Source organism: Equus quagga, chromosome 13 (genome assembly GCF_021613505.1).
Source record: "Equus quagga isolate Etosha38 chromosome 13, UCLA_HA_Equagga_1.0, whole genome shotgun sequence".
NCBI classification, from domain to species: domain Eukaryota; kingdom Metazoa; phylum Chordata; class Mammalia; order Perissodactyla; family Equidae; genus Equus; species Equus quagga.
In genome coordinates, this window is record NC_060279.1 from 62,565,907 (window position 1) to 62,590,987 (window position 25,081).

At 44.7% G+C, this 25,081-nt stretch overlaps 1 protein-coding gene across 3 annotated transcripts in view; it reads left to right on the top strand.

Moving 5' to 3' along the window:
* The window catches only part of PRMT7 (protein arginine methyltransferase 7), a 48,169-nt gene that overhangs the window by 9,851 nt on the left and 13,237 nt on the right, over positions 1 to 25,081 (top strand). For all 3 annotated transcript variants that reach the window (XM_046680919.1, XM_046680918.1, XM_046680920.1), the window contains exons 4-13: positions 3,389 to 3,538; positions 8,394 to 8,502; positions 14,641 to 14,753; positions 16,740 to 16,981; positions 17,193 to 17,373; positions 20,814 to 20,941; positions 21,341 to 21,476; positions 22,508 to 22,591; positions 22,972 to 23,019; positions 23,694 to 23,783. In XM_046680919.1, coding sequence (XP_046536875.1) covers positions 3,389 to 3,538; positions 8,394 to 8,502; positions 14,641 to 14,753; positions 16,740 to 16,981; positions 17,193 to 17,373; positions 20,814 to 20,941; positions 21,341 to 21,476; positions 22,508 to 22,591; positions 22,972 to 23,019; positions 23,694 to 23,783 — 1,281 coding nt within the window. The remainder of the gene's footprint in view (positions 1 to 3,388; positions 3,539 to 8,393; positions 8,503 to 14,640; positions 14,754 to 16,739; positions 16,982 to 17,192; positions 17,374 to 20,813; positions 20,942 to 21,340; positions 21,477 to 22,507; positions 22,592 to 22,971; positions 23,020 to 23,693; positions 23,784 to 25,081) is intronic.

The window sequence follows — 25,081 nt, forward strand, 5'->3', positions numbered from 1 at the left end:
CAATTTTCTATATATTCTGGATATCAGTCATTTGTCAGTTATATGTATTGCAGGTGATCTCTCTTAGCTTATGGGTTGTTTTTTCATCTGATAAACCCAAGTTCTTAAATTTAATGTCCAATTTATCTTATATTTCCTTTATTGGTTGGTGCTTTTTGTCTCGTTTTAGAAATCCTTTCCTTTGCCAAAGTTTTAAAGGCTGTTGCTGATGTGTAAAATTTCACTTGGTATTTATTGATTGATTTGGAATCCTGTAATCTTTCTAAGTTCTGTTCTAATAATTCTCTGCAGGTGTTTCACGTTTTTTTTAGAGACATTCATCTCATCTGTGAATAATAACAATTTTCTTTCTTTCTAGACCTTATTTGCATCTTTTCTTGCTCTAGTGTGTTGGTTAGAACCTACAATACAATGTTATCTTCTTAGTCTGAATTTTTAAAATTTATTTCCTAAAAGTTCATAAAATCCTTGAATCTCTCTGATATCTGTAGTACACATACTGATACCCTGCCCCTTTTATCTCCTTCATCCCCACTGTTACTTGTACTTCTTTCTCTCCCTCTACCTTTTTTTTAGACTAGTCTTACCAGAGGTTGATTTTATTAGTCTTTTGAAATAAGTGACTTTTATCCTTGTCGATCTTCTCTGTTTTAAGTTTGTTTCCTAATTCATTAATTTTAGTTCTTTATTATTTTTGTCCACTTATTTGGAATTTACATTGCAGTTCTCTTTCTAATTTTTTGAGGCGGATACTTACCTCATCTTTTGTCTTTTCTAATACATTTCTCTCCAAATATTGCTTTAGCCATTCCATGAGTTTTGATACAGCATTTTATTTTATTTTTTAAAGATTTTATTTTTCCTTTTTCTCCCCAAAGCCCCCCAGTACATAGTTGTGCATTTTTAGTTGTGGGTCCTTCTAGTTGTGGCATGTGGGACGCTGCCTCAGCATGGCCTGATGAGCAGTGCCATGTCCACACCCAGGATTCAAACGGAGAAGCACTGGGCCACTGAAGTGGAGCTTGCAGACTTAACCACTCGGCCGTAGGGCCGGCCCCAACATTTTGTTTTATTTATTTGTTTTTTTGCTGAGTAAGATTTGCCGTGGGCTAACATCTGTTGCCAGTCTTCCTCTTTTTTCGTTTTGTATGTGAGTCACTGCCACAGCGTAGCCACTGATGACTGGTGTAGGTCTGTGCTCAGAAACTGAACCCAGGCCACCGAAGCAGAGTGTGCTGAACTTAACCACTAGGCCGCCAGGGCTGGCCCTGATATATAATTTTAGATTTTTTTTAATGTTTATTTTTCTCCCCAAAGGCCCCCAGTACATAGTTGTGTATTTTCTTATTTGTGGGTCCTTCCAGTTGTGGCATATGGGATGCTGCCTCAGCATGGCTTGGTGAACAGTGCCCTCTCTGTGGCCAGGATTCGAACTGGCGGAACCCTGGGCCGCCAAAGCAGAACGTGTGAACTTAACCACTCGGCCACAGGGCTGGCCCCTGATAGATAATTAAAAAAAAAATTTATTCAGTTCTAAATATTTTCTAATTCCCCTTTGATTTAGTCTTTTACCTGTGAGTTTAGAATTTCTTAATGTTCAAAAATCTTTTTTTTTTTTAAGTTATATTTTTGTTATTAAGATTTCTAACTTGGGGGCCAGCCTGGTGGTGCAGTGGTTAAGTTTGCACATTCCGCTTTGGTGGCCCGGGGTTTGCTGGTTCGGATTCTGGGTGCAGACCTACACATGGCTTATCAAGCCATGCTGTGGCAGGCGTCCCACATATAAAGTAGAGTAAGATGGGCATGAATGTTAGATCAGGGCCAATCTTCCTCAGCAAAAAAAAAAGAGGAGGGTTGGTGGCAGATGTTAGCTCAGTGCTAATCTTCCTCAAAAAAAAAAAAAAAAGAAAGATTTCTAACTTGATTGCACTGTGGTCAGAGAATATTGTCCTTTTGATACCAGTCCTGTATTACTTATCTTCTGTTGCAAAATAGATTATCCAAAAATTTAATGGCTTAAAAGATTTAATATGTCAGAGTTTCTGTGGGTCAGAAATCTGGGCTCAGCTTAGCTGGATCCCCTGGCTCTGGGTCTCCCACACGTTGTGATCAAGGTGTCAGCTGGGGTCCAGCCCGGTGGTGCAGCAGTTAAGTTCGCACGTTCTGCTTCGGCAGCCCAGGGTTCGTCGGTTTGGAGCCTGGGTGTGGACATGGCACCGCTTGTCAGGCCATGCTGTGGCAGGCGTCCCACATATAAAATAGAGGAAGATGGGCATGGATGTTAGCTGAGGGCCAGTCTTGCTCAGCAAAAAGAGGAGGATTGGTGGCAGATGTTAGCTCAGGGCTAATCTTTCTCAAAAAAAAAAAAAGGTGTCAGCTGGTAGGGTAGTCAACTTAAGGCTCAACTAGAGTGGATCCATTTTCAGGTATATGGCTTCTTAATATTCCTTACTAACTTGCCAGGTCATTAGTTCATTTAAAAAGATTTATAAATGTTGTTTCTATGACTTTTAGTTATTTTCAGCAGAGGATCGAGGCACTTATTCAGCAAAACCATTACAGATGGAAGCTGTATCCGTTTGAGTTACTCAAGACCTGAACCAAAAACCTTCACAATACAAAGAAATTATTTCCTGAGGGGTAAAATATATTTTAGACAAGGATTGTATGACGTGGCGTCCAGTAAGGAGACCAAAAGCCACATTCCATATGTCAGCAGAGGGAGTTGGTTACACAGGTGTGGGAGGACTGGGCAGCAAATGGAAGCACCGAGGTAACCCAGTGGTAGTAACTACAGGAAGCAGTTACCTTGCCCAGGGCTGAGGAAACAAAGGGAGAAGATGGGGTTTCCAGGACCTAGAAGTATGGAGGAAAGGCTCTTTGGAGCTGGTGCTTAGCTCTCTGAGGGGGATCGCTGCTCAAGTGCTGTGCTACTTCTGAGGGGCCAGGGGCTGGTTAGGGGAGTGGTGGGAGAAGCTGGGGTCCCGAACTAGCTGCTACTCCTGGGAGGACACTGATGAGAGCAGTAGCCATGCAGGAAGGAACAAGCTTTCTCACTCCTCTTACCTTCCAGTCGCCCTCTGGCTTCCCCATTGTCTGTACCTAACAGCTAGAAAAAAGGAGAGTGTGGTTTGTGGAGCTCCAGTCCCAGCATCTCTAGGCCAAGTATAGAAGAATGGGTGTGGAGGGGAGAGACAGTTGCTTAAAAGAGGACAGGAGGCTGATTCAGTGCTCTTGGAGTCTCATAAGGCCTGCCTGACTCAGCCAGCCACTGCTGTTCTTCGAGGGGCCAGAGAGGCTGCTGCTGACCGTGACTCTAGAACCGCACCAAGTGCCTTTCTACTTTTTATCGTAACTGATATGACAGCTATTTCTCCCTTTCTCTTAGAATATGAAATATTACCAGGGTATCCAGGCTGCTGTGAGCAGGGTGAAGGACAGAGGACAGAATGCCTTGGTTCTCGACATTGGCACCGGCACAGGACTCTTGTCGATGATGGCAGTCACAGCAGGTGCCGACTTCTGCTATGCCATTGAGGTGAGGCACACTCTTCAGGTGCGTGTCCTGCATCTTGTGTGGGAAGTCCCCTATGTCCCTTGCACTTTGCCTGTCGGTTTGTTCACAGACATTCTTAGAGTCTCACTCCGTGCCAAGCACAGGACTGTGTTGTGAGGATATACAGCTGAGTCACACACAGTTCTTTCCTGCAGGAGCTTGTTTTCTCCTCTGAAGAGAGTGGTTCTCAGCTTTGGCTGCATGTCAGAATCACTGAGGAGCTTTAAAAAATACTGATACCCAGGCCCCCCCATATTGGTTTAATTACTCTGGGATGTGGCCTGGGCACTGGGATATGGGAATGTCCAGCATGGTTGAGATCCGCCACCTTAAATGTCCCTACAGAGCCAGCTATCTTGTTACATTTACCAATAGTTTGACAGTGTCATTTTTTTCTTTTAATAAAACATTAAATGTTATTTTTCTGATAATGTAAATAATACATATAATTATAGGAAATTTCGTAAGTGTAAAATAAAAATAGTGTGTTAACCCAAAGTTAACCATTCTTAAAATTTTGGTGCATATTCTTCCAAGTGTTTGGCGAGGGAGACATGTATTTAAACACTTAACCCTACAAAGTTTGGTTCAAATGGTGATTGAGTTGCAAATAACAGAGTCCCAAAATAACAGTGGCTTACACAGGGCAGAAGTTGTTTGCTGTCTCACATGAAGTCTGGAGGTCAGCACGCCAGGGTGTGCTACCCACACTCCTTGCAGCGCCCCACCCCGCCATCCCTACAGTGCGTAGGATTTGGAACGGTGGGCATTTTAGGTTGAGGGAATATTGTGGTGTATTTGGGGAACAGTGTCATCCACAATTGTGGCAAAGGGTGTCCTGGTAGAAAAACCCAGAAAGGTAGATTGTAGCTAGGCTGTGGAGGACCTGAGTGCCACAGTAAAGACTTTTAACTCTAATTTTTTTTTTTCTGAGAAAGAGTCACCCTGAGCTAACATCTGTTGCCAATCTTCCTTTCTTTTTGCTTGAGGAAGGTTAGCCTGGGTTAACATCCGTGCCAGTCTTCCTCTATTTTGTATGTGGATCACTGCACATCATGGCTGACGTGTGGTGTAGGTCCATGCCCAGGATCTGAATCCACGAACCCCAGCCACTGAAGCAGAGCATGCCAAACTTAACACTACGCCACGGGGCTGGCTGCTAACTCTAATTAATTTTTGAGTTAGATTTTTTTAACCCGAAATAAGACTAATGGGCTTCAGATCTCCATGAAAATCCTGAGAGTGGTATATATGTCTGTGTGTATGTATGTGTGTGTATGTGACTCTGTACACTTGTCTCATGATTTTATAAAAAGGATTAAGAGCCATTTCTTTGCCTTTAGAGAGTTATCAAGGTTTTTGAGCAGATGCAAAGAAATCTGTGTTTTAGGATGGTTGCCTTGATAGCCTGAAGTATATTTTATTATCCTTACTTTACAAATGAAGAAATTAAGACCCAGAGAGGTTTTTAAAGACTTGAGTCCCACAGTGTGTGTGAGAGAGAGAGTGAGTGTGTGTGAGAGAGAGAGTGAGTGTGAGTGAGAGAGAGTTAATTTTCTGTGGAGGGTTTCTGAGGGGACAGCAAGGCCATTGACTGGTAAGTGTCAGAGGAAGACACTTCCTTTGTGGGAAAGATAATGCGTTTCATGTTGGATGTGTTAACTTTGGGAGAGGCATGTTCTGGAGCATGGGCCAGTGTGTGTGTGTGTGGACCATAATTAAAAATATAGGGTGAGAACATCTTATTTTTGATGCAATTGGGAGGACCGTGTTATTAGGTTTTTCTGTATTCCCATCTTACTTACCTAGATGTTTAATTCTCTCTTGCTGCTCTGGTCTGTGACTCTGACACGACCTCCATTTGGCTCTTGACAGCTTATGGTGGCATCATTTTTGCTTTAGTGACCACCTATTTGAATCTCTAGCCTGTCTGTGGACTGCTTTTATGGTTTTCAGCTCTGCTTGAGCTGTGTGGCAACAAGAAAGACAGGTCCAGAAGAATGAGTGAGATAGAACGTGCTGGCTCCTAGAAATAGAAGTCCGAACCCTTAGAGAGTCGCAAATACAAGTGGATTTGAAACTCACTTGCTAAAGATGTAGCAGGTGAAGCTGGCCGTGTAGGAAATTGTCCAAGGAGAGAGAGTAGAGTGAGAAGAGCAAATCTTGGAACATACCTGCGTTAGGGAGCTGAGAGAAGAGTGGCCAGTAAAGTCAAGTTCAGACAAACATAAAGAGACACTAGAGGGCAGAGGTGGAAGCCAAGTGGGGGCCGATTACATGGAAATAGTGGGAAAGAGGGAGCAGTCAACAGGTGTGGATGTTATGGAGCAGCACTGTCCAATAGAACTTTCTGTGATGATGAACATCTTCTACAGCTGTGCTGGCCACTAGGATGGTCCCTAGCTGCATGTGGCCATCGAGCGCTTGAAATGTGACGAGTATGACTGAGGGACTGAAGGTTTTATTTTATTCAACTTTAATCAATTTAGATATAGCTATGTGTGGCCACTGTATTAGCACAGGTGTAGAAGTTGAGCAAGACGAGAACTAAGAGAAAGCTGTTGGGTTGGCAGCTAGGCGACCTCCTTCAGGTGATGTTTCAGGAGAGAGTAGGGTTGAGGAGTGGATGGAATATAAGAAATTTCAGGAGCCGACCCCGTGGCTGAGTGGTTAAGTTTACATGCTCCGCTTCAGCGGCCCAGGGTTTCGCTGGTTCGAATCCTGGGCGTGGACATGATACTGCTCATCAGGCCATGCTGAGGTGGTGTACTACATGCCACAACTAGAAGGACCCACAACTAAAATATGCAACTATGTACTGGGGGGATTTGGGGAGAAAAAACAGGGAAAAAAAAAAAAGATTGGCAACAGTTGTTAGCTCAGGTGCCAATCTTAAAAAAAAAAAAAAAGAAATTTCAGACACTGACTGTACACTTCTCTTTTAGTCCACTTGAAAAGGAAGGAGTAGGGGCCGGCCTGGTGGTGCAGCAGTTAAGTGTGCATGTTTGGCTTCAGTGGCCCCAGGTTCGCCGGTTCAGATCGTGGGTGTGGTCATGGCACCACGTGGCAAGCCATGCTGTGGTAGGCGTCCCACATATAAAGTAGAGGAAGATGGGCATGGATGTTAGCTCAGGGCCAGTCTTCCTCAGCAAAAAGAGGAGGATTGGCAGCAGTTAGCTCAGGGCTAATCTTCCTCAAAAAAAAAGAAAAGAAAAGGAAGGAGTATTTGAGGAAGGTGTAATGGTTGCAGTGATTTCTACAGAAATGCCTTGAAAACAAAGCGTGGTCCTGGCTTCCTCACCTTCTTCCTCCTTTTTAAGAACAAGAAGAACTTACCCAGGAGTCTCTAGCAAACCTCTCCTTGAATATCGTTGGTCAGAATAAGGTTAAATCCCATTTAATTTACCTCATCGACCTGGCAAGCGAGATTCAGTTACCCTTAGACCAGACAGGTACACCGCTCGAAAGGTCAGTTCCCCAAATTGATTTGAGGGGCGAGGGAGGACACAAATGATGTTGGGATCAGCTTCAGGGTCCATTTCAGATATGTTTTGGGTGAGATCTTGAGTTCTTGCTGGATGGAGAGGAGGCTGTGAAGGTCAGAGCCTGAAGGGTCAGCAGAGGAGATGAGAGCTGTCAAGAGGCAGGAGGGCCGAGGGGATGGTATGAGCTTGTGATTCTTTTTGGGTGGAGGCAAAGTGACTGGTGAGAACTGAGGGTTTGAGGCCCTCAAACTACATCTAAAAACGTGAATCCAGATACTGGAAATAATTTGAAACAAATTGTGAAGATTTTTTTTTCTAGGTGAGCACATATATATTCTCTGCAGAAGAATATAGCATTTCTCCCTTGATTATAATAAAAGAAATGTGTGTTCATGGTAGAAAATACGGAAAATGCAGAAAAGGACTTAGAAAAAATGGAAATCTTGTCATTGTGACCAGTTACTTTATCATTTTGTTGTATTTCCACTCTGTGTGGCCACATGTGTCTCTGTATGTTTTATGCTCTAATGTGGTTGGAGCTGTGCACTCTAAATTGGACAGGCGGGAAAGTAAGAGTGGAAGGCTTGTCTAGGGACATGTGAAGAGTTCAGGGAAGGCTTCTGGAGTGGGGAGGATTTGTGCTGCCCTGGAAAGTTGGGTTTGCTTTGGCAGGTTGGGGGTAGGGCAGGGAAGGCCTAGGGTTGCCTGGTGCACAATGAGGAGATCACTGTGGCTGGAGCATCATTGTGGCAGGGGAGTAAGGCTGGGGGAAGTAAGGTGGTCCATGTTATGGAGGCCTCAAATACCATAGGAAAATATAGGCTGTGTTCTGCCAGCATTGGGGATTTGGGACAGTTTTGAGCAAGAGGGTGACCTGCTCACACTTAATGTCTAATATGGTAACACTCTCACTTTCCAGATCACAGATAATGGTTTTGTGAGGCAAGTCCTCTTCCTGGCTCCCTCTGGCATGACACTGACACCTGCCGTCCTAACTAGGAAGTACAACCTCCTTGGTACCCCCTGCATCCCCACTGTAATGGAAATGCCTAGCTGCAAGTTAGGAATCTCATCCCTTTGTATTCATTTTCATGACACACATTTGAAGAATAAAGTATTTAAGTTACATAGATCTTGTTTATTTAGATCAAATCAGCCCAAAGAAGTATTTTGTATTTTTTGGTACATATACAAAGGTGCATTTTGTATATTCAGGAGGAAATTCTGTAGTGGAAGCCTCTTTTTGTTCAAATCTTAGGACCAGAATTAAGGCATGTCTTGCTAATCTTGGGTGGTAGGATGTTATTTAATTTGTTGCTCATTTTTATTTGGGTTTTTGCTCTAATTTCCAGGTTTTCAAGCCTATGGCTGATGCTGCTGTGAAGATTGTGGAGAAAAATGGCTTCAGTGATAAGATTAAGGTTATCAACAAGCATTCCACTGAGGTGACCGTAGGCCCGGGTAAGATCAACACATCCTGCGTCAAAAGCTTTACTTTCTTTTGTAGGAGAAATGGAAAAGGTTTATTCTAATTACCTCGAATAAATGTTTCCAGGTAATCACAAAGAAACCGGGCCTCTCCATGTGGTGGTCGGAAGATAGGCACTTTGCTTGTCTACAAGCTAAAACAAATCAGCAGTAGTAAACCAGAACTAATGAAGAGCAACAATAGTGACACAAACAAAACCTCCTTTTGCTTTAAGCAAGTTGGAATTCTTGTGTGGCTTAGCTCTTAGAGTTTCAAGTTTTATCAGACAGAAGTGAAACTAAGTAGATAGCAGAAAGAGGTTTGCTTAGTTCTGACAGCCTGCTTCAGCATCCAGCATGAGAGATTTGCCTGTATGGCACAGTCTCTCCAGGTTTCCAGAATATGTTTTATAGTCTAGGAGTTTGAATCATTCTTCTAAAATTTCGCATGCCACTGATACACAGTGGAGAGCACAGTGGAAAGATCTGTAAAAGAAGCTTCTGGGGTGAGATTACGGATATCATCACAGTTTTAAAAAATACAGTATTTTATTTTATTTATTTATTTTTTTTTTGAGGAAGATTAGCCCTGAGCTAATATCCACTGCCAATCCTCCTCTTTTTGCTGAGGAAGACTGGCGCTGAGCTAACATACATGCCCATCTTCCTCTACTTTATACGTGGGACACTTACCACAGCATGGCTTGCCAAGCAGTACCTTGTCCTCACCTGGGATCCAAACCAGCGAACCCTGGGCCACCAAAGCAGAAAGTGTGCACTTAACCGCTGTGCCACCGGGCTGGCCCCAATGCAGTATTTTCGAATAAAGCATCTACCTAAAGTCAACATTTTTCTCCCTTTTAAAAAAAAAATTTTTTTTTATGGAGAATCTGAAACATGCGCAAAAGGGGTTAATGTCCCATTTATTTATTTATTTATTTTTGAGTGAGGAAGATTGGCCATGAGCTAATATCTATTGCTAATCTTCCTCTTTTTGCTTGAGGAAGATTATCGCTGAGCTAACATCTGTGCCAGTCTTCCTCTGTTTCGTATGTGGGATGCCACCACAGCATGGCTTGAGAGTGGTGTGTAGGTCTGTGCCCAGGTTCTAAACCTATGAACCCTGGGCCACCAAAGCAGAGCTGTTGAACTTAACCACTCTGCCCTGGCTGGCTCCCCCTTTATTTATTTTTAAAACATAACATACATGCAAAAAAAGTGCACAAATGATTATCCCATTTTTAATCAACATTGAGATATAATTTACGTAAAATAAATGCACCCAATAGAAGTGTATAGTTTCATGAGTTTTGACAAATGTAAGTGCAATCATAACTGCTACCACAATCAAGATAATAGAATATTGCTATCATGCCCACAGAAATTCTTCATGACCCTTTACAGTCAGTCCCCCCATATCACTGGCCCTAGGCACCTAGTGATCTGCTTTCTTCAGTATAGATTAAAGGACAGCTCTGGTGGCCTAGTGGTTAAGTTCAGCATACTTTGCTTCAGCAGCCTGGGTTTGGTTACCAGGTGTGGACCTACACCACTTGTCTGTCAGTGGCCTTGTTGCAGTGGCTCGTGTACAAAAAGAACAAGATTTGCAACAGATGTTAGCTCAGGGTAAATCTTCCACAGCAATAAGTAAATAAATAAATAAAGTGTGTGTATGTATACATATATAGATTAGATTTGCCTTTTCTAGAATTTTGAGTAAGCAGGATCATACAGTCTATGCTCTTTTATGCCTGCTTTCTTTGCCATATGTAGCATGATGCTTTTGAGATTCATCTATGTTGTTCTGTTTGTCAAGAGTTCATCATCTTCCATTGCTGAGCAGCACTCGTGTGTATTTCCCATGATTTATTTATCCCTTCACCTGTTGATGGACATGGATGGTTTCTTGGATAGGTGTACAGGTTCCCTGATCATTTCTTTCACAGTGTCTAATCTACTGGCAAGCACACTAGTGAACTTTTCATTTCTTTTATGTATTTTTCATCTGTATAAGTTCCATTTTTCTCCCCATTGTGTTCGTGTGTTCCTTTAAGTACTTAACATATTTATATTCACTGGTTTAACATCCTTATCTTCTATTTCCACTGTCTGTGTCTTTTCTGGGTTTGTTCTCTTGACTTATTTTTATCCTGGTTCTGGATCACATTTTCCTTCTTCACATGTCTAGTAATTTTTCTTTGGATGCTGTGTAGATTGGGAATTTTGCATTGCTGAGTGCTGGATTTTGTTGTCTTTCTTTAAAAGCTTTGTCTTGGGAAAAATTAAAAAAAGTTAAAAATAAAAAAAAAGTTTAAAAAGCTTTGTCTTGGGGCTGGCCCAGTGGCATAGCAGTTAAGTTCACGCGCTCCACTTCAGTGGCCCAGGGTTCACCAGTTTGGATCCTGGGTGCAGACTTACGCATCACTTATCAAGCCATGCTGTGGCAGATGTCTCATATATAAAGTGAAGGAAGATGGGCACAGATGTTAGCTCAGGGCCAATCTCCTCAGCAAGAGGAGGAGGATTGGTGGTGGATGTTGGCTCAGGGCTAATCTTCCTCCAAAAAAAAAGGCTTTGTCTTGCATGCAGTTGGGTTACTTGCAGGTCAACTTGACCCTTTCAGGGCTTGTTTTTAAGCTTTGGAGCAGGTATAGAGGAGCTTTAAGTCAAGGTTTCTCAGTAGTGGCACTATTGACACTGATAATTCTCTGTTGGCAGGAGCTGCTCTGTGCATTGTAGGATGTTTACCCCTGGCCTCTAACCAGTAGAAGAAGTAGCACCTTCCTCCTCCCCACCATTTGTGCCAACCAAAAATATCTCTAGACATTGTTAAATGCGGGCTTGGGGTGGGGGCAAGGTCGCTCCCTGTTGAGAACCACTGCTCTAAGGCTACTTTAGCCATACTAGTACAGCATGACCTTTCTGGGGTCTCTGCTAAGTGCCTGGGTGCTGGCTGATCCCAGCTAGAATGTTTCCCAGTCTTCTTTGAGCTCTGGAAATTGTTCACTTTGTAGCTACATGGTCAATCTTTGCCTGGCCTTCTAGTGTCTTACCCTTTGTGTGTGTGAATATATCCAACAAGAGACTTAAGGGGAGCCCTGTACAGATTTCCGAAGCCCTTTTCCTGTGTAACTTCCTCTCTCGTTCTCTCCCCTGCAAGTCCTAGCTGCCTCCGCTCCTCTGATCTCTGGCTGCTGTCTCCTCACCTCAGCAGGACTGCCATATCCTGTTTGACTTCTTCGTCCCTGTACTGTGATCTGGAAAGTGCCTGCTGGCCGAAAGCCAGAGCGGTAGTAGGGGTCACTTTGTTTGTTCTCCTTCTTGGGGAACAAACTGTGTTGCCTCTTACTCAACATCTGAAAACACTTCTTTTTTTTTTTTTGAGGCAGATTAGCCCTGAGCTAACATCTGCTGCCAATCCTCCTCTTTTTGCTGAGGAACACTGCCCCTGAGCTAACATCCGTGCCCGTCTTCCTCTACTTTTTATGTGTGGGACGCCTACCACAGCATGGCTTACCAAGCGGTGCCATGTTCACACCCTGGATCCAAACTGGCGGAATCCTGGGCCGACGCGGAAGGTGCGCACTTAACCGCTGCACCGCTGGGCTGGCCTGAAAACATTTGATTCATATATTTTGTCTGATTTTCTAGTTGATTACACTGGGTGGATAAGTTTGACCTAGTTACTCCATTTAGGCCAGAGGAGGAGATCTTGACAGCACAGAGATGACCTATAGAGCAGCCTTTGCTCTGTCACTCTCTCTGTGACTCTTTGCCCTGTGTTCTCCTCCAGGCTGTGTGCATTAGGCCAGGCCCCTCATATGCTTTCTTCCTACTTTGCCTTGGTAGTGCTTATCACTGCAATAATTAAATAATTGTGTAATTATGTGTTTAATATCTCTATCCACCCATAGCTGAAGCATCCCGAGGTCATGGACTGTGTGGTTTTATTAGCTATTCCATTCCATAACTTGCAAAGGGCCTGGCATATAAAAGAATTCAATAATATTTGTTTAGTGAGCAGGTTGTCAACTTGATCCTTAACCCCTTGTAAATGGGACTTGGTTTCCACTCCCCAGCCTGACAAGTGGCTTCCTCATTGCTAAGGCTGATGGTCTTCCCTTGCTTTTCCTCTCAAACAGTATAGCTTTGGTACTTTTGCCATTCGATCCTCCTGGAAGCTCTCTCTTGCCAGGCCTGAGTGACATCTCCCAGTCTTGGTTCTCCTTTGCAGCTTTCTTTTTGCTCTCAGATGCATATTTCCAAGATTCTTTTCTCAGCTCTTTTCAAAAATGGCAGCTAAGTTTGCTTTCTGTTCCCCAAGGTGGATTGCACACTGAGGCATGTGCAGCAGCTGACTCAGGGAGCAGCCTTTGTTCATCCATCCAGTCATTTGGTGAAGACTGAAGAGGCACCAGGGGTAACTGCCCCTGCTCAGACTCCTGCTGCACCCTCTGCTCCCTTCTACTTAGCACTCACATGTTAGATACCAGGCTCTTAAGAGTATTTGTTGAAATTCACTGGATCATAAAGCTTTGTTTATTTGAAGCAGATTTGAACAATAAATCATTTTAAGTTAAATAATTGGCTTAAAAATTATTCAGGAGGTAGAATTGGCAGTGCTTGGTGATTGGCTGGATGTAGGCTGACAGAGAAGGAGGAATCAAGAATTCACCTAATGTTTGCTGACTGTTAGTGGGTGCTAGGCCTTGTTCTGGGCACTGGGGTATAATGGTGAGCAGACCAGTCAGGGTCCCTGCTCTCCTGGAACTAGTAAATGGTGATCAGGTTTCAGGACTGTGTGACTGGTGGTGCCGTTCACTGAGGCAGAAACATCAGAGGGAGAAGCAGGTGTGTGTGGATGAGGTGTGGTTGGCTCAGTTTGGGACAGTGTATTTCAGTTGGAGTTTGGCATGATATCAGAGAGGATGGGCATTGCCACTTGGGAGGGTGGTCTCAGTGCCAGGAGATAAAAGTTTCTTCTCAGCGTCGTTTCATGGTGTGCTGCCACTGAGCACAAGTGTACTTCATCGGAAGTGGGCTGTCCTAACCACCACTGCATGGAGCAGATCTCATTACCCCTGTCTTACAGATGAGGTGGGTGATGGTCAGAACTGATTCAAAGCTAGAAAGTGGGATCCAGGCCCAGGTCTCTATGACTCTCTAGGTTCAAGCTCTCTCTACTGCACCTTTCTTTGAACCTCCTTAATGCTTCTCTTTCTTGCATCATTGTGTTCCTTGTCTTCTGTATAGGGAAGATGAGTGGGCTTTGTCAAATTGTAATTCATGAGCCATTAGGAGTGTTTACAGTTAATTCTCCATGATGAATAGCCCCTTCCAAAGTCAGTTTTATCTCTTGGCTCATTAAAAATTACAATTGTAGAAGTAACATTACATTACATTACAAAGATTTAGAAAATAGAATTAACAAGAAGACCCTCCATAATCTTTCTATCCTAAAACACCTGTTATTTGGGGGATTGTTTGGTAGCAAGCAACTAACTTAATTAAGGGGGATTTAGTGTAAGGAACTGGATTCTGAGTCCTGGATCTCCGTGGTATCATTGGGTCTCAGTGGAATCAGACAGCCTGTCTCTCTTGCTTTTGTTTTTTTCCCTCTTTGCTGCCTAGAAATATTTGAAGTACCAGTATTCAGTTTTTGCTTTTCAAATAGTTTTTGCTAATTTAATTGTTAACTTATATCTCTCTAATTACTAATAAGATTGAAAAATTTTCCGTATATTTGATTAATTTTTTTTCTGCTTTGAATTGTCTATTTTGGTGTTGCCTAGTTTTCTTTTTGGGTGTTTATAGTTTTCTTATCAGTTTTATAAGTCCCTTGTAATATTAAACATACAGAAAATTTGAATGAGGAGTACAGTGAACACCCCTCTTCGTTTAAGCAAGACTTACCAATTGTTAGCGTTTTCATGTATATATGTATATCAAAATGAATTTTTTTGCTGAACCATTGGAAAGTGAGTTGCAGATATGATGGCACTTGTAAATACTTAAACATATGTATATGCTTTCAATTTAATGACCTATTAACCTTTTATCTTTTGCATATTGCTGTAAATATTTTTTCTAATCTGTTGCTTGCTTCTGACTTTGTTTCCTTGTGTTTTTCAGATGGTGACATGCCATGCCGTGCTAACATTCTGATCACAGAGTTGTTTGACACAGAACTGATTGGGGAGGGAGCACTGCCTTCCTATGAGCACGCACACAGGCATCTCGTGCAGGTGGGGACCAGGGGCCTCCCTCGGCTATATTGCTGTGATCTCAACTGGCTCACACAGCTCTAATTGATACACCATGCTCTACACAGCCTCAGCCCTTAGTTCCTCTCCAGTCACCCTGGGACACCCCTCGATTCCTGTGGGATTCTGCTTCTCCTCAATTACGACTTCTGTGCCTCTTGAATGCCAAGTCTTGGTAGGTTAGAGACGAAAGGCAAGAAAATATCTTCAAATTCAGTTCAATTCAGCAAACACTCTTTGAATGTCACCTATGTGTAAGGTGTTCTAGCATCCAGGGAGAAGTATGAGACATCCTTCTTGCTTTTGAGACCCACACTAGTCAGTGACAAGGACTGGATGGGCCAAATGGAGAGCCAGACAGAAGCACCACTGACATTTGGTTTAGGAGACTGGCAGAAGAGGTCATGGGTCAGGTAGGAGATGAGGGCATAAAGATGAATTGGTGCAGTGTCTCCCAGCCCCTGCAGATTGTTGGGATTATGGGTAGTGTGAGAGGTAAGGTTACAGATAAGGCTGGAGGGTTGGGCAGGGCTAGACCGAGAAAGGCCACTGTGCTTTAGAAGGTAGTATGGCATCACAGAAAGGTTTGTAAGCAGAGAAGTGACATTACAGGCAGGCATGTAGAGAGCAGTTGGGGTGCAAGAGAGCAGTTGGGAGGCAGGAAGACTGGTTAGAAGGTGTTTGGAGTCGTCCAGACGCTGGGCCGAGGTGGCCTCAGTCAAGGCCATAGAAATGGGCCTGAAGAAGGTAGACTTGGGGAGGGTGAGGGTGGTCATGGGCTGGGTGATTACTTAGATGTGGAGGCATTGAGGATAATGCCAGGGTTGGGGCTTAGGCGACTGGATTGGCTGGTGGTACTCCCTGTTGAATGGGAGTATGAGAGGAGGACCAGATCCGGGCAGGCGGGGGAGAGGTGAAGGTGATTGTTCAGTTTGGTCTGAGAGAGTTTGAGCTATCTGAGGGTCAGCCAAGTAGAAAGGACCGAGAGGCCTTTGGATGGATGGTGTTTGGTAAATGAAGATGGAGTGGTTGAGGTCACTCAAGGGAGAGTGTGTGGAGGGAGAAAAAAGTGGTCCAGATCAGGTGTTTGGGGAGTCCCCTCAGTGAAGGATGGGCAGGGAAGCACAGCCTCATGAAGGAGACAGAGGGGGAAAGCAGAGCTTCTCATCCAAAGCTGTATCCAGAGACATTTTTGGTGTCACAACTGAGACAGGGGTGCTACTGTCATCTTGTGGGTAGAGACCAAGGATGTTTCCAAACATCCTACAATGCACAGAAGAGCTGCCACAACAAAGGATCATCTGGCCCAAGAGGTCACTGGTGTTGAGGTCGAGAAACCCTGTTTGTCATTTCCATGTGGTGGCAGCTGTGAATGTCCTCATCATGGCTGGGCCCCTAGTACCTGGCATCTAGAGGATATTGGATGAATGAATGAGATGGGGGGAAATTGGATGAGTGCCAAAGCCAAGTGAGGAGAGTGGTTGAAAGTGCCTAGTGAGGCCAGGAAGTAGGGCAGTTGAGGGTGGCCCCTTGTCCATTGGGCTGTGCAATAAGAAGGTTCTGGTGTCTGGGCCAGAGGTGCACTGAAGGGAAATTCTGAGCCCAATGCCAGAATTACTGCTTAGCAGGAAGACTTGGACTCTTTCTTCAAAGTCAGTGTGGGAGTTAATCAGCATGATGACAATTAAGGTTTATTTTTGAAGTATTTAAGAGTGTCAGGTAGCTAGGAACTTATCTGACATAAATCATTTTAGGCATAACATGTATTCTTTTTGAAATCTAGTTCCTTTTTTTTCTTTCCCAAGGGCATTAGGCTCAAAACAGTTCACTATCCTAATAGTGGTAAGGCGTTAGATATTACTAAACAGGCCTAATATTAAGGAATATTTTGATCAATGGACATTACTGTGGGTCCATGTACCTGGTTTATTTTTTTGTTCTTTTTTTTTCTTTTTAATATAAACTTAGGAAAATTGTGAGGCAGTGCCTCATAGAGCAACCATCTATGCACAGCTGGTAGAGTCCAGAAGGATGTGGTCATGGAACAAGCTGTTTCCCATCCGCGTTCAGACCAGCCATGGAGAGCAGGTCATCGTCCCCCCATCGGAAGTGGAGCAGTGCCCTGGGGCACCCTCTGTTTATGACATTCAACTGAACCAGGTGTCACCCACTGACTTCACTGTCCTCAGCAACGTCCTGCCTATGTTCAGGTACCAGGGAGCCACCCAGGGTGACAGTGCTTTGAGACCTTTGGTGGAATTGAGGTCTTTGGAAGTTCTTTTTGAGTGGGAAGGAAACCTGGCTGATGTCACCTGCCTTTGAAGGGTCCTTTGCAAACAAGCTGGTGAGGTCACCATAAAAGCTTAAAAATGGAATGTGTGAGCTTAAAATATGCTTAAGTTCCTAAATATTCTTCCACAGTGTGGACTTCAGCAAGCAAGTCAGTAGTTCAGCAGCCTGCCATATCAGGCAGTTTGAACCTCTGGCGTCTGGCCAAGCTCAGGTGGTTCTTTCCTGGTGGGACATTGAAATGGACCCTGAGGGGAAGATCAAGTGCACCATGGCCCCATTCTGGGCACACTCAGACCCAAAGGAACTCCAGGTAAGAGGCAGGAGCTGAGCATGTTTTCATGTAAATCCAGAAACTTGTCCACTTTTGGTCATGAGAAAGTAGCGTGTTGAACCTTAGATTCACAAGAATTTAGAGACGGAAGGGACTATGTCAGAATCAATGTTAAAGAAAAGTTTAAAAAAAGAAAAAAAAGCAAGACTAGCTATGGTCAGATATAAGGTAGACCTCTCAGGCCAAGTTCATGGGCAGCACCAGTGAACGCAATGAGCCATTGGGAATCTTTGGTGGGCTGACTCCCCTGTGTCCTGACACAGCCACTCTTAGATCCCATACCCCTCTCCTCCCGAGTAATCCCAGGGGGGCCTCAGATTGGCTTGGACTAGAGAACTACAGCCTGTCTTCAGCCTCGTTTTCTGTGGCCTTAAAATCTACCTTCTCCAGCTCAATAGAAAGTGGGTAGAGGACATTAACTACAGAAGAGGAAACACAGAGTACTCCTTAACACGTGAAAAGTTGTTCAGCCTCACTCATAAGAGCAATGCAAATTTAAACTGTGGTGAGATACTGTTTTTCACCTTTGGTGAATAAAATTCAAAAAGTTTGGTAGTGGACCGTTTTGGAGCTGTGGGGAAGAGCAGGAAAGTGATTGTCAGAGCATCTGTGGAGCTCAGCGAGGCCCAATCCATCAAGATGGGAAGTGATGCCACTTGTCATTGTTTAGGCTCTGGACAGATTTGCATATATATATTTGTAGAATGACATGTGTGCCAGGATACTCACTGCACCCCTGATTTAATAGAAAAGAGTGGAACAACCGAGAAACCAGTAGGGGACTAGCTGAGTCCATTATCCTACATGCATTCAGAGGGTGAGGCAACCCTGTGCGCTGGTGTGGAACAATCTCCAGGATGTATCTATCATTAAGTGATACAAAAATAGAGGTGCAGAACAGTGTGTGGCATGCCAGTGTTGGTGTTACTAAAAATAAGAATGTGTGTGTTTATGAGTGTATATGTGTGGTGTGTGTATAAGGATATCTTTGGAAGAATTCACAGAAATTGGTAAAAATGGTTACTTCTGGGAAGGGGCTGGAGGTTAGGGTTAGAAAGGAAACTTATGTTTCACTCCATGACCCTTTTATATCTTGAATTTTCTTTCATGTGCATGTCTTAGATACCCCTCTACACATACATTCAAAGGAAAAAAAGGTGGGAAAGACACTTTAGGACTGAGAAATGGAACATTCCTTCTCTACCTGGGAGGCCTTGGGCACCATTCTCTGTGTGTTCTGTCTTCCTGTTACCACTTGCTGGGCACTGGCTTTGTTTTGATTGCTCACCTGTTGGTTCTGGGTGCACAAGGGGTGCCTTTGGGGAAGGCATAACAGCTCCCTGGCTCTGAATTACTGCTTAGGCCAAGGGGTTGTGGCTGCTGCAGGATTGCGGTCAGTCCCCCTGGGCCTGTGAGCTCCCCCATCTCCACTCTACCCTCCAGTCGCCTGGTCCAGGCGGCTGTGCATTGAGCAGTGTGCATGAACTTCCCTCTGTGTGGCTTCTGTCCTCTGCAGGCTGTGTGTGTGTATGTGTGTGGGGGGTGAGTGGAAGGTGGGAATTCTCCCACAGAATTGAGATTCACACTGAGGTGCTTTCTTCCTCTCCAGGAGTGTGATAGTTGCAAAATTATCATAAGAATATCATAAAAATGTTAATACTTTTCATTTGCATATCTTCAAAGTGCTGCTATGTGTATTTTCTCCTTGAATCCTCATATAAGACATGCTGGGCAACCACAGAATGCCCAAATTGAGACTCAGCCCAGCCCAGTGATTGGAGCAGAGCCTCGTGTCTAAGCACCAGTGGTGGGTGTTCGTCCCCAGGTCTCCTGACTGTGGGGCTAGTGTCCTTAGGTGGTGACTTTTGGACTGTTAGGAATTTGAAGAGCTGTTAATGAATCTCCCTCATGACTTCCCTAAACTGCTTTTGATCCGAAATATATTCAGCCCATCTCACCTTGGACAGTGGATTCTGTCAGCAGTTCTTTAGCATTAGGACCTGGGAGGCTGGACCTGGTGACAGGGAAGCACTAGGCAAGCGGGGCAGAAGGGTCAGGGAAGGCTTCTCTTGTCTTTGGATCAAATTTGCGTGGTAAGGAACAAATAATGGGTTCTAGAGAAGCTTTTTTTCCTCCTTGTCACTTTTTGTTCTTCCTAGAACATATCTGGTTAGATTTTCATTTCTAGCTTTCATGTTCAAATAGACATCTTAGATAAACGAGAATGTCATTCACCTGCCTTTGAGTTAAATTCAGAACTGGGTCAGGTAGACTGTGTTTCTGAGAAGTGGGGCTGGCATCAGCTGTGTTTGCTTTTGTGCTGAGTGGCGCTCTTGGAGTCTCAGGGGCCAAGTTTTCCTTAGTTCCTGGTGATAACAGAGAATGAGGTGGCAGTCATCTCCTCAGAGTTGAGCCAGGCATCTACTTTTTTAGGTCAGGTCTTTCTTTTTTAAAAAGAGGCTTAAAGATTACAAGTAATAAACCTCATTATGTAAAACGAAAATGAATCAAAAGTCGCTCACGGTCCCATCAGCCAGAAGAACTCCCTTTCTTTGGTCTCTTTCCACATGCATGGGTCTTTTTCAGGGCACCATAGTCTTCACATTCACCATTTTAAATGTCTGCAGGTATTCTGCATAAGAATTTATATATTCATTTCTGAACTGCTGGACATTTGGATTGGTTCCAGTTTTTGCTAGTATAAGTAGTTCTGTAATATGCATATTTATGTGAATATAGCTTTTTTCTTTTCTTTTTTTATTTGTTTATTCTTAGGATAGAATCTTGTATGTCTGGTTTATAGTAACAAGAAAGATCAGCACAGCTTATTAAAGGTTGACTCTGCATCATTGTAAACCATTTCACAATTTGGAGTATTCCATTTCTTTAAAAACTATTTAATTTAAAAGAATAAACAACACAAACCTTTCTGTACTATTTTCCCAATGTTTTATTTTGAAAAATTCTAAATCCACAGAATAAGTGAAAATAAACACTGATATGCCCTTTACTTGTTGTTAACATTTGCCACATTTGCTTTCTCTCTCTCCCTCTCTGCCTCCCTCCTTCCATCGCTACACACACACACACACACACACTTGCGCGCGCATACGCGCACGCACAGGCGCGCACGTGTGCACACCCAGGGCAGGGGTTGGAGTCCTCTCCTCCTGAGCCCCTCTTGAATACGGCTGCCCTAGGCCACACTGTATCCTCCTAAAGCCAGCAGTGTTCCAGCAAGCTTTCTGGCATTAGCCTCTCTGACTTGAAATTTTCATCTCTTCAGCCACAGTAGCTTTCTGTAGTCCACACTGTGGTCTCCCTGCAAACTGATGTTTGGCTTAGATTTTGGCTCTTGGATTAGAAGTATTGCTCTTGTTGCAGCTCAGTAACAGCTGATTCTCTGTTCCCCATTTCAGTGGCGGGACCACTGGATGCAGTGTGTGTACTTCCTACCACAAGAGGAGCCTGTCATACAGGGCTCAGCCGTCTTCCTGGTAGCCCACCACGACGACTACTGTGTATGGTACAGTCTTCAGAGGACCAGGTGTGCCCTGAGCCGCATGGGATGGGGCACTGGGCCTGTGACACTGTGCATTTATGTAAATTCCCCATTTACAGACCCTGTAGAGGCACAAGTGGGCACGTTTGTATCTGAACAGAATAAAATAAGAGCAAGTTTCTGACTGGCTATTTCAGCACTGTTTGCGAGGCCCCCATTGGGAACAGACATATATGAGAAGTCTTGAGTGGGAGGGCCCTCCAGCCTCTAACAGCCACTCAAGAGCCGGTGCCTAGACTCATGCCCTCTGGAGGACTATGGGTGTGCCCCCTGTGCCCCGTCTCTGTTTCACTGGGGAAGTTTCTTGTGTCATGTCTTCATTCTTGCTGATGTCTAGCAGGTCATGCTCATGCCCTGTGTCTGTTGGTTCATTTCCTGGCCCAGCCCCGAAAAGAATGAGAGCATCCATCCTGGGCGTCCTGTGTGTGACTGCCAGGCTCACTTGCTCTGGAACCGGCCTCGGTTTGGAGAGATCAACGATCAGGATAGAACTGACCAATACATCCAGGCCCTGAGGACAGTAAGTGTCCAGCCCCTTGAGTGGTTGTGGTCAAGAAGGAGTTTGTCCCATGGGCCCCAGCTCACTCCTTGCTTGTGATTTGCTGGTTTTGTTTTCTGTGCTCCCTGGTCTATGAGTGGCTTTGGCCAGCTCCTTCTGGGCGGGCACTTGAGCAGAGAGCTGGGGAGCTTGTTCCTGGACTACCTGAGGGCCTGTTCTCTGCTCTCCTGTGAGAGCCTCGGGCTAGGAGCCTCCCCCTGACCCCTGCCTTTGTCTCTCTGGACACTTCGCATTTGTGGTTACCAGCAGATCCTGTGAGTGCTCCCAGTGGATCCAGCCGCCCCATTTTTCCTTTCATCTGCTGCCTCCTTTCTAAAATTTTCTAAAATATAAATCTGGTCACATAATTCTCCTACCTGAAAACCTTTGCCCCCTGCTACCTATGGCAGGTGTCTCTCGGCCTGGGGACCACACACAGGGTTTGGAGGGGGGACTCTTGGACCCCTTGGAGTTATATGCAGAAATATGGGTGCATGTATGCACGTGCATGCGTTTTGGGGGGAAGGAGGATCCCAACTGTCCTAGGTTTCTCTTGGAGGGATCTATGACCCAGAAATGCATCCCTGTCTTTGGCGAGTCACTTGACAGGCCCACAGCTGTTCGTGCTGTGACTAGACAGGGAAGAGGCCTGTCGCCACGGACTGGGAGGAGGTGGCCTCAGGCACATGGGGCAGGTCTTCAGCTGGGCCTTCTAGAACAGCTAGAGGACGGTCTTTCCTGACACTGGGGTCTGAGTGGGGAGAGGTGAGTGAGGTGGATGTGTTGGAAGGTGGGGGCTATTGCCACTTGGGCCTGGGAGGCAAGTATAACTGGTGTGGGGGCACAAAGATCCAGCCGGGTCATGGCGGGCGTGGAGTGAGGAGGACATCAGACTGAATGATTGGAGTGAGTTAGTGGGGTCAGGAGAAGGGAAGTGTTTCTATCAGTTTGCCAACAAGAATTTCTTGACAGATTGTAAGAAAACCGGTGCTGAGGTTGCTCTTTTCCTGCAGGTGCTGAAATCAGACAGTGTCTGCCTGTGTGTCAGTGACGGCAGCCTACTCTCCATGCTGGCGCATCATCTTGGGGCAGAGCAGGTAGTGGACATGTGCCTTCTTCAGCTTCCTATGGGCAGCTCTTGACTTAGGGTGTTGTGTGGTTTGGGTGCTCAGTTTTGGGACTAAAGTTCTTTGCAAGTGCGGCTGCCGTGTGTGTGGCGTGCTTGGTTCAGGGGCTTAGGGGTGTATTGCCTCTGTGGGCAGGCAGGAGTCAGGCTGTAGCTGCAGCTCCGGTGTCTGAGTCTGCCACCTCACCAGGGGCAGTGCAGAATGTCAGTGCTGTCCCAGTGGGTAATAAGACAGGTAGAGTTGGTTAAGTGGCAGCCTCTGCATTGGAATGACTTTGTTGCATTTTAATCTTTAATTTCTTTCTCTCTTAAGTGAATCTCCTACAACTAATAGCATGGTATTTTCTTTAGGTATTTACAATAGAGAGTTCAGCAGCTTCTCATAGACTGATGAAAAAAGTAAGTGATAATTCTTGTTACTGAAATAATGAGGGGACCTGTGGGGCCTGCCTTCCTGAGTCTGGGATTGATTGCTCTGAAGCAGTGTTGGTGCCAAGGGAACTGGGAGAAGTAGCAGCTGCCAGTGAGAGTTCTCGTTGCTCCCACACTGAGAGCTGGCCTGGAAGTCTTCTGGGGCTGTCATTGAATAGCAGCAAATGTGTAGACTCTTGTTTTTTGTGGCTGAAGGTGTAGGCTTTTCTTTTCACTTCACATAAAACTAAACTAAAATCTTTGTTTTGATAGAACTGAATTTATGATTTATTTCTGGGACATCAGCACCCAGGGAGTCACTGCTCACAGGCTGACCTGACTGGTTGGTTCCATGGTGGTATTTCTCCTCCTGGCCAGTGATTGGTTTTGATTTCTTCTCTGAAGGATAACCCACCTCCACCAGAACTACAAGCCTATTGCTAAGTCCTGCTGATGGGCCTACAAGAGAAATTTCTTTTGCTGTTACATTTTGCTAGTGATCTCATCCTTGGTCTATTGGATGCCCCTGGAGGGGAGAATTTCCACAAAGCAGATAAAAGTAGTGCTCCAGAACATTTGGCCAGAAAACTACAAACAGATAGCGCAACTTGGAGGTGTTTTTTCCTGGACAAAAGCAATGCTTTTATTGTTTTCTCTCTAAGATCTTCAAGGCTAACCACTTGGAAGATAAAATTAATATAATAGAGAAACGGCCTGAATTATTAACATCTGCAGACTTGGAGGGTAAAAAGGTGAGTCGCGAGAGGCCTGCATTTGCCCTGGACAGCACAGCACTGAGTGGCCCAAGCTCCCCGACTCTCTCCGGGTCTCACTGTGAGGCCCCTGTGTCACCCACCAGCTAAGAACTCGCCACTGTTGAGGGTGTGGTGAGGGTTTGCAGCGATGCCCGATGAACACGCACTTGAACTACTCTGAACTCTGCCTAATCTCTGCTCCTTCAGGGGAGGGCAGAACGGCTCTGCTGGGGTTGACAGCAGCCTGTCGTGTCCTCTCACAGACAGCCCTGCTGCCTTCGCTTCACCTTCCTGTGTCCTTCCCCCGCCGCAGTCGGTCTTCAGTCTCAGTGTGGGCCTCCGAAGCAGCTCCCACCTCTTAGTAACCTCTTAGTTACTAACGTCGTCTCCCTGCCACGTCATCTCATTGTCCCCCTGGACCCTTACCACCCAGGGACCTCTCCCTCTTCAACACAGTTCTCTTTAGATTCTCAAGAGACTGTCCAGATTTTCCTCTTATCATTCTGGCTGCTCCTTCTCAGTCCTTCCTGGGTTTCTCTTCCTTCACTCGATCCTTCCCTAGGGATGTTTCTTGGACCTCTCTCCCTGTCCATCCTCTCTTCTCCGTCTGTTTCTCTTCTCCAGGTCATCACCTCCCTTCCCATTCAGGAATCCATGACCATCAAAGCTGGGCCTTCAAATCTCATATGTCTGATTGCCAACCAGATATCTTTCCTCAAATATCCCACAGGCTTTTCAGGCTGGAACCTGTCATCTTCCTTGCCAGCATTTTTGTTAACAGCTTTATTGAGATGATACCATAAAATTAACCCATTTAAAGTATATAATTCAGTGATTTTTTTCAGTAAATTTATGGAGTTGTACAACTATCATACAATCTAGTTTTACAACCTTTCTATCACCCTGCCCCCAGCCCCAGGCAACCACTGATTTGGTTTCTGTCTCTATGAATTTGCCTTTTCTGGGTATTTCATGTAAGTGGAATAATACAATATATAGTCTTTTGTGTCGGGCTTCTTTTGCTGGGCATGTCTTTGAGGTTCATCCATGTTGTAGAATGTGTCAGTATTTTGTTCCTTTTTAATGCTAAATAGTTCCATGGGATGAATATGCCATATTTTGTTTAACTATTCACCTGTTAATGGATGTTTGGATTGTTTCCAGTTTTTGGCTACTGTGAATAATGCTGCTGTGAACATTGATGTCTAAGTCTCTGCGAGGGTATATGTTTCCAGTTCTCTTGGATAGATGCCTAGGCTTGGAATTGCTGGGTTGTACTATATTTTTGTTTAACT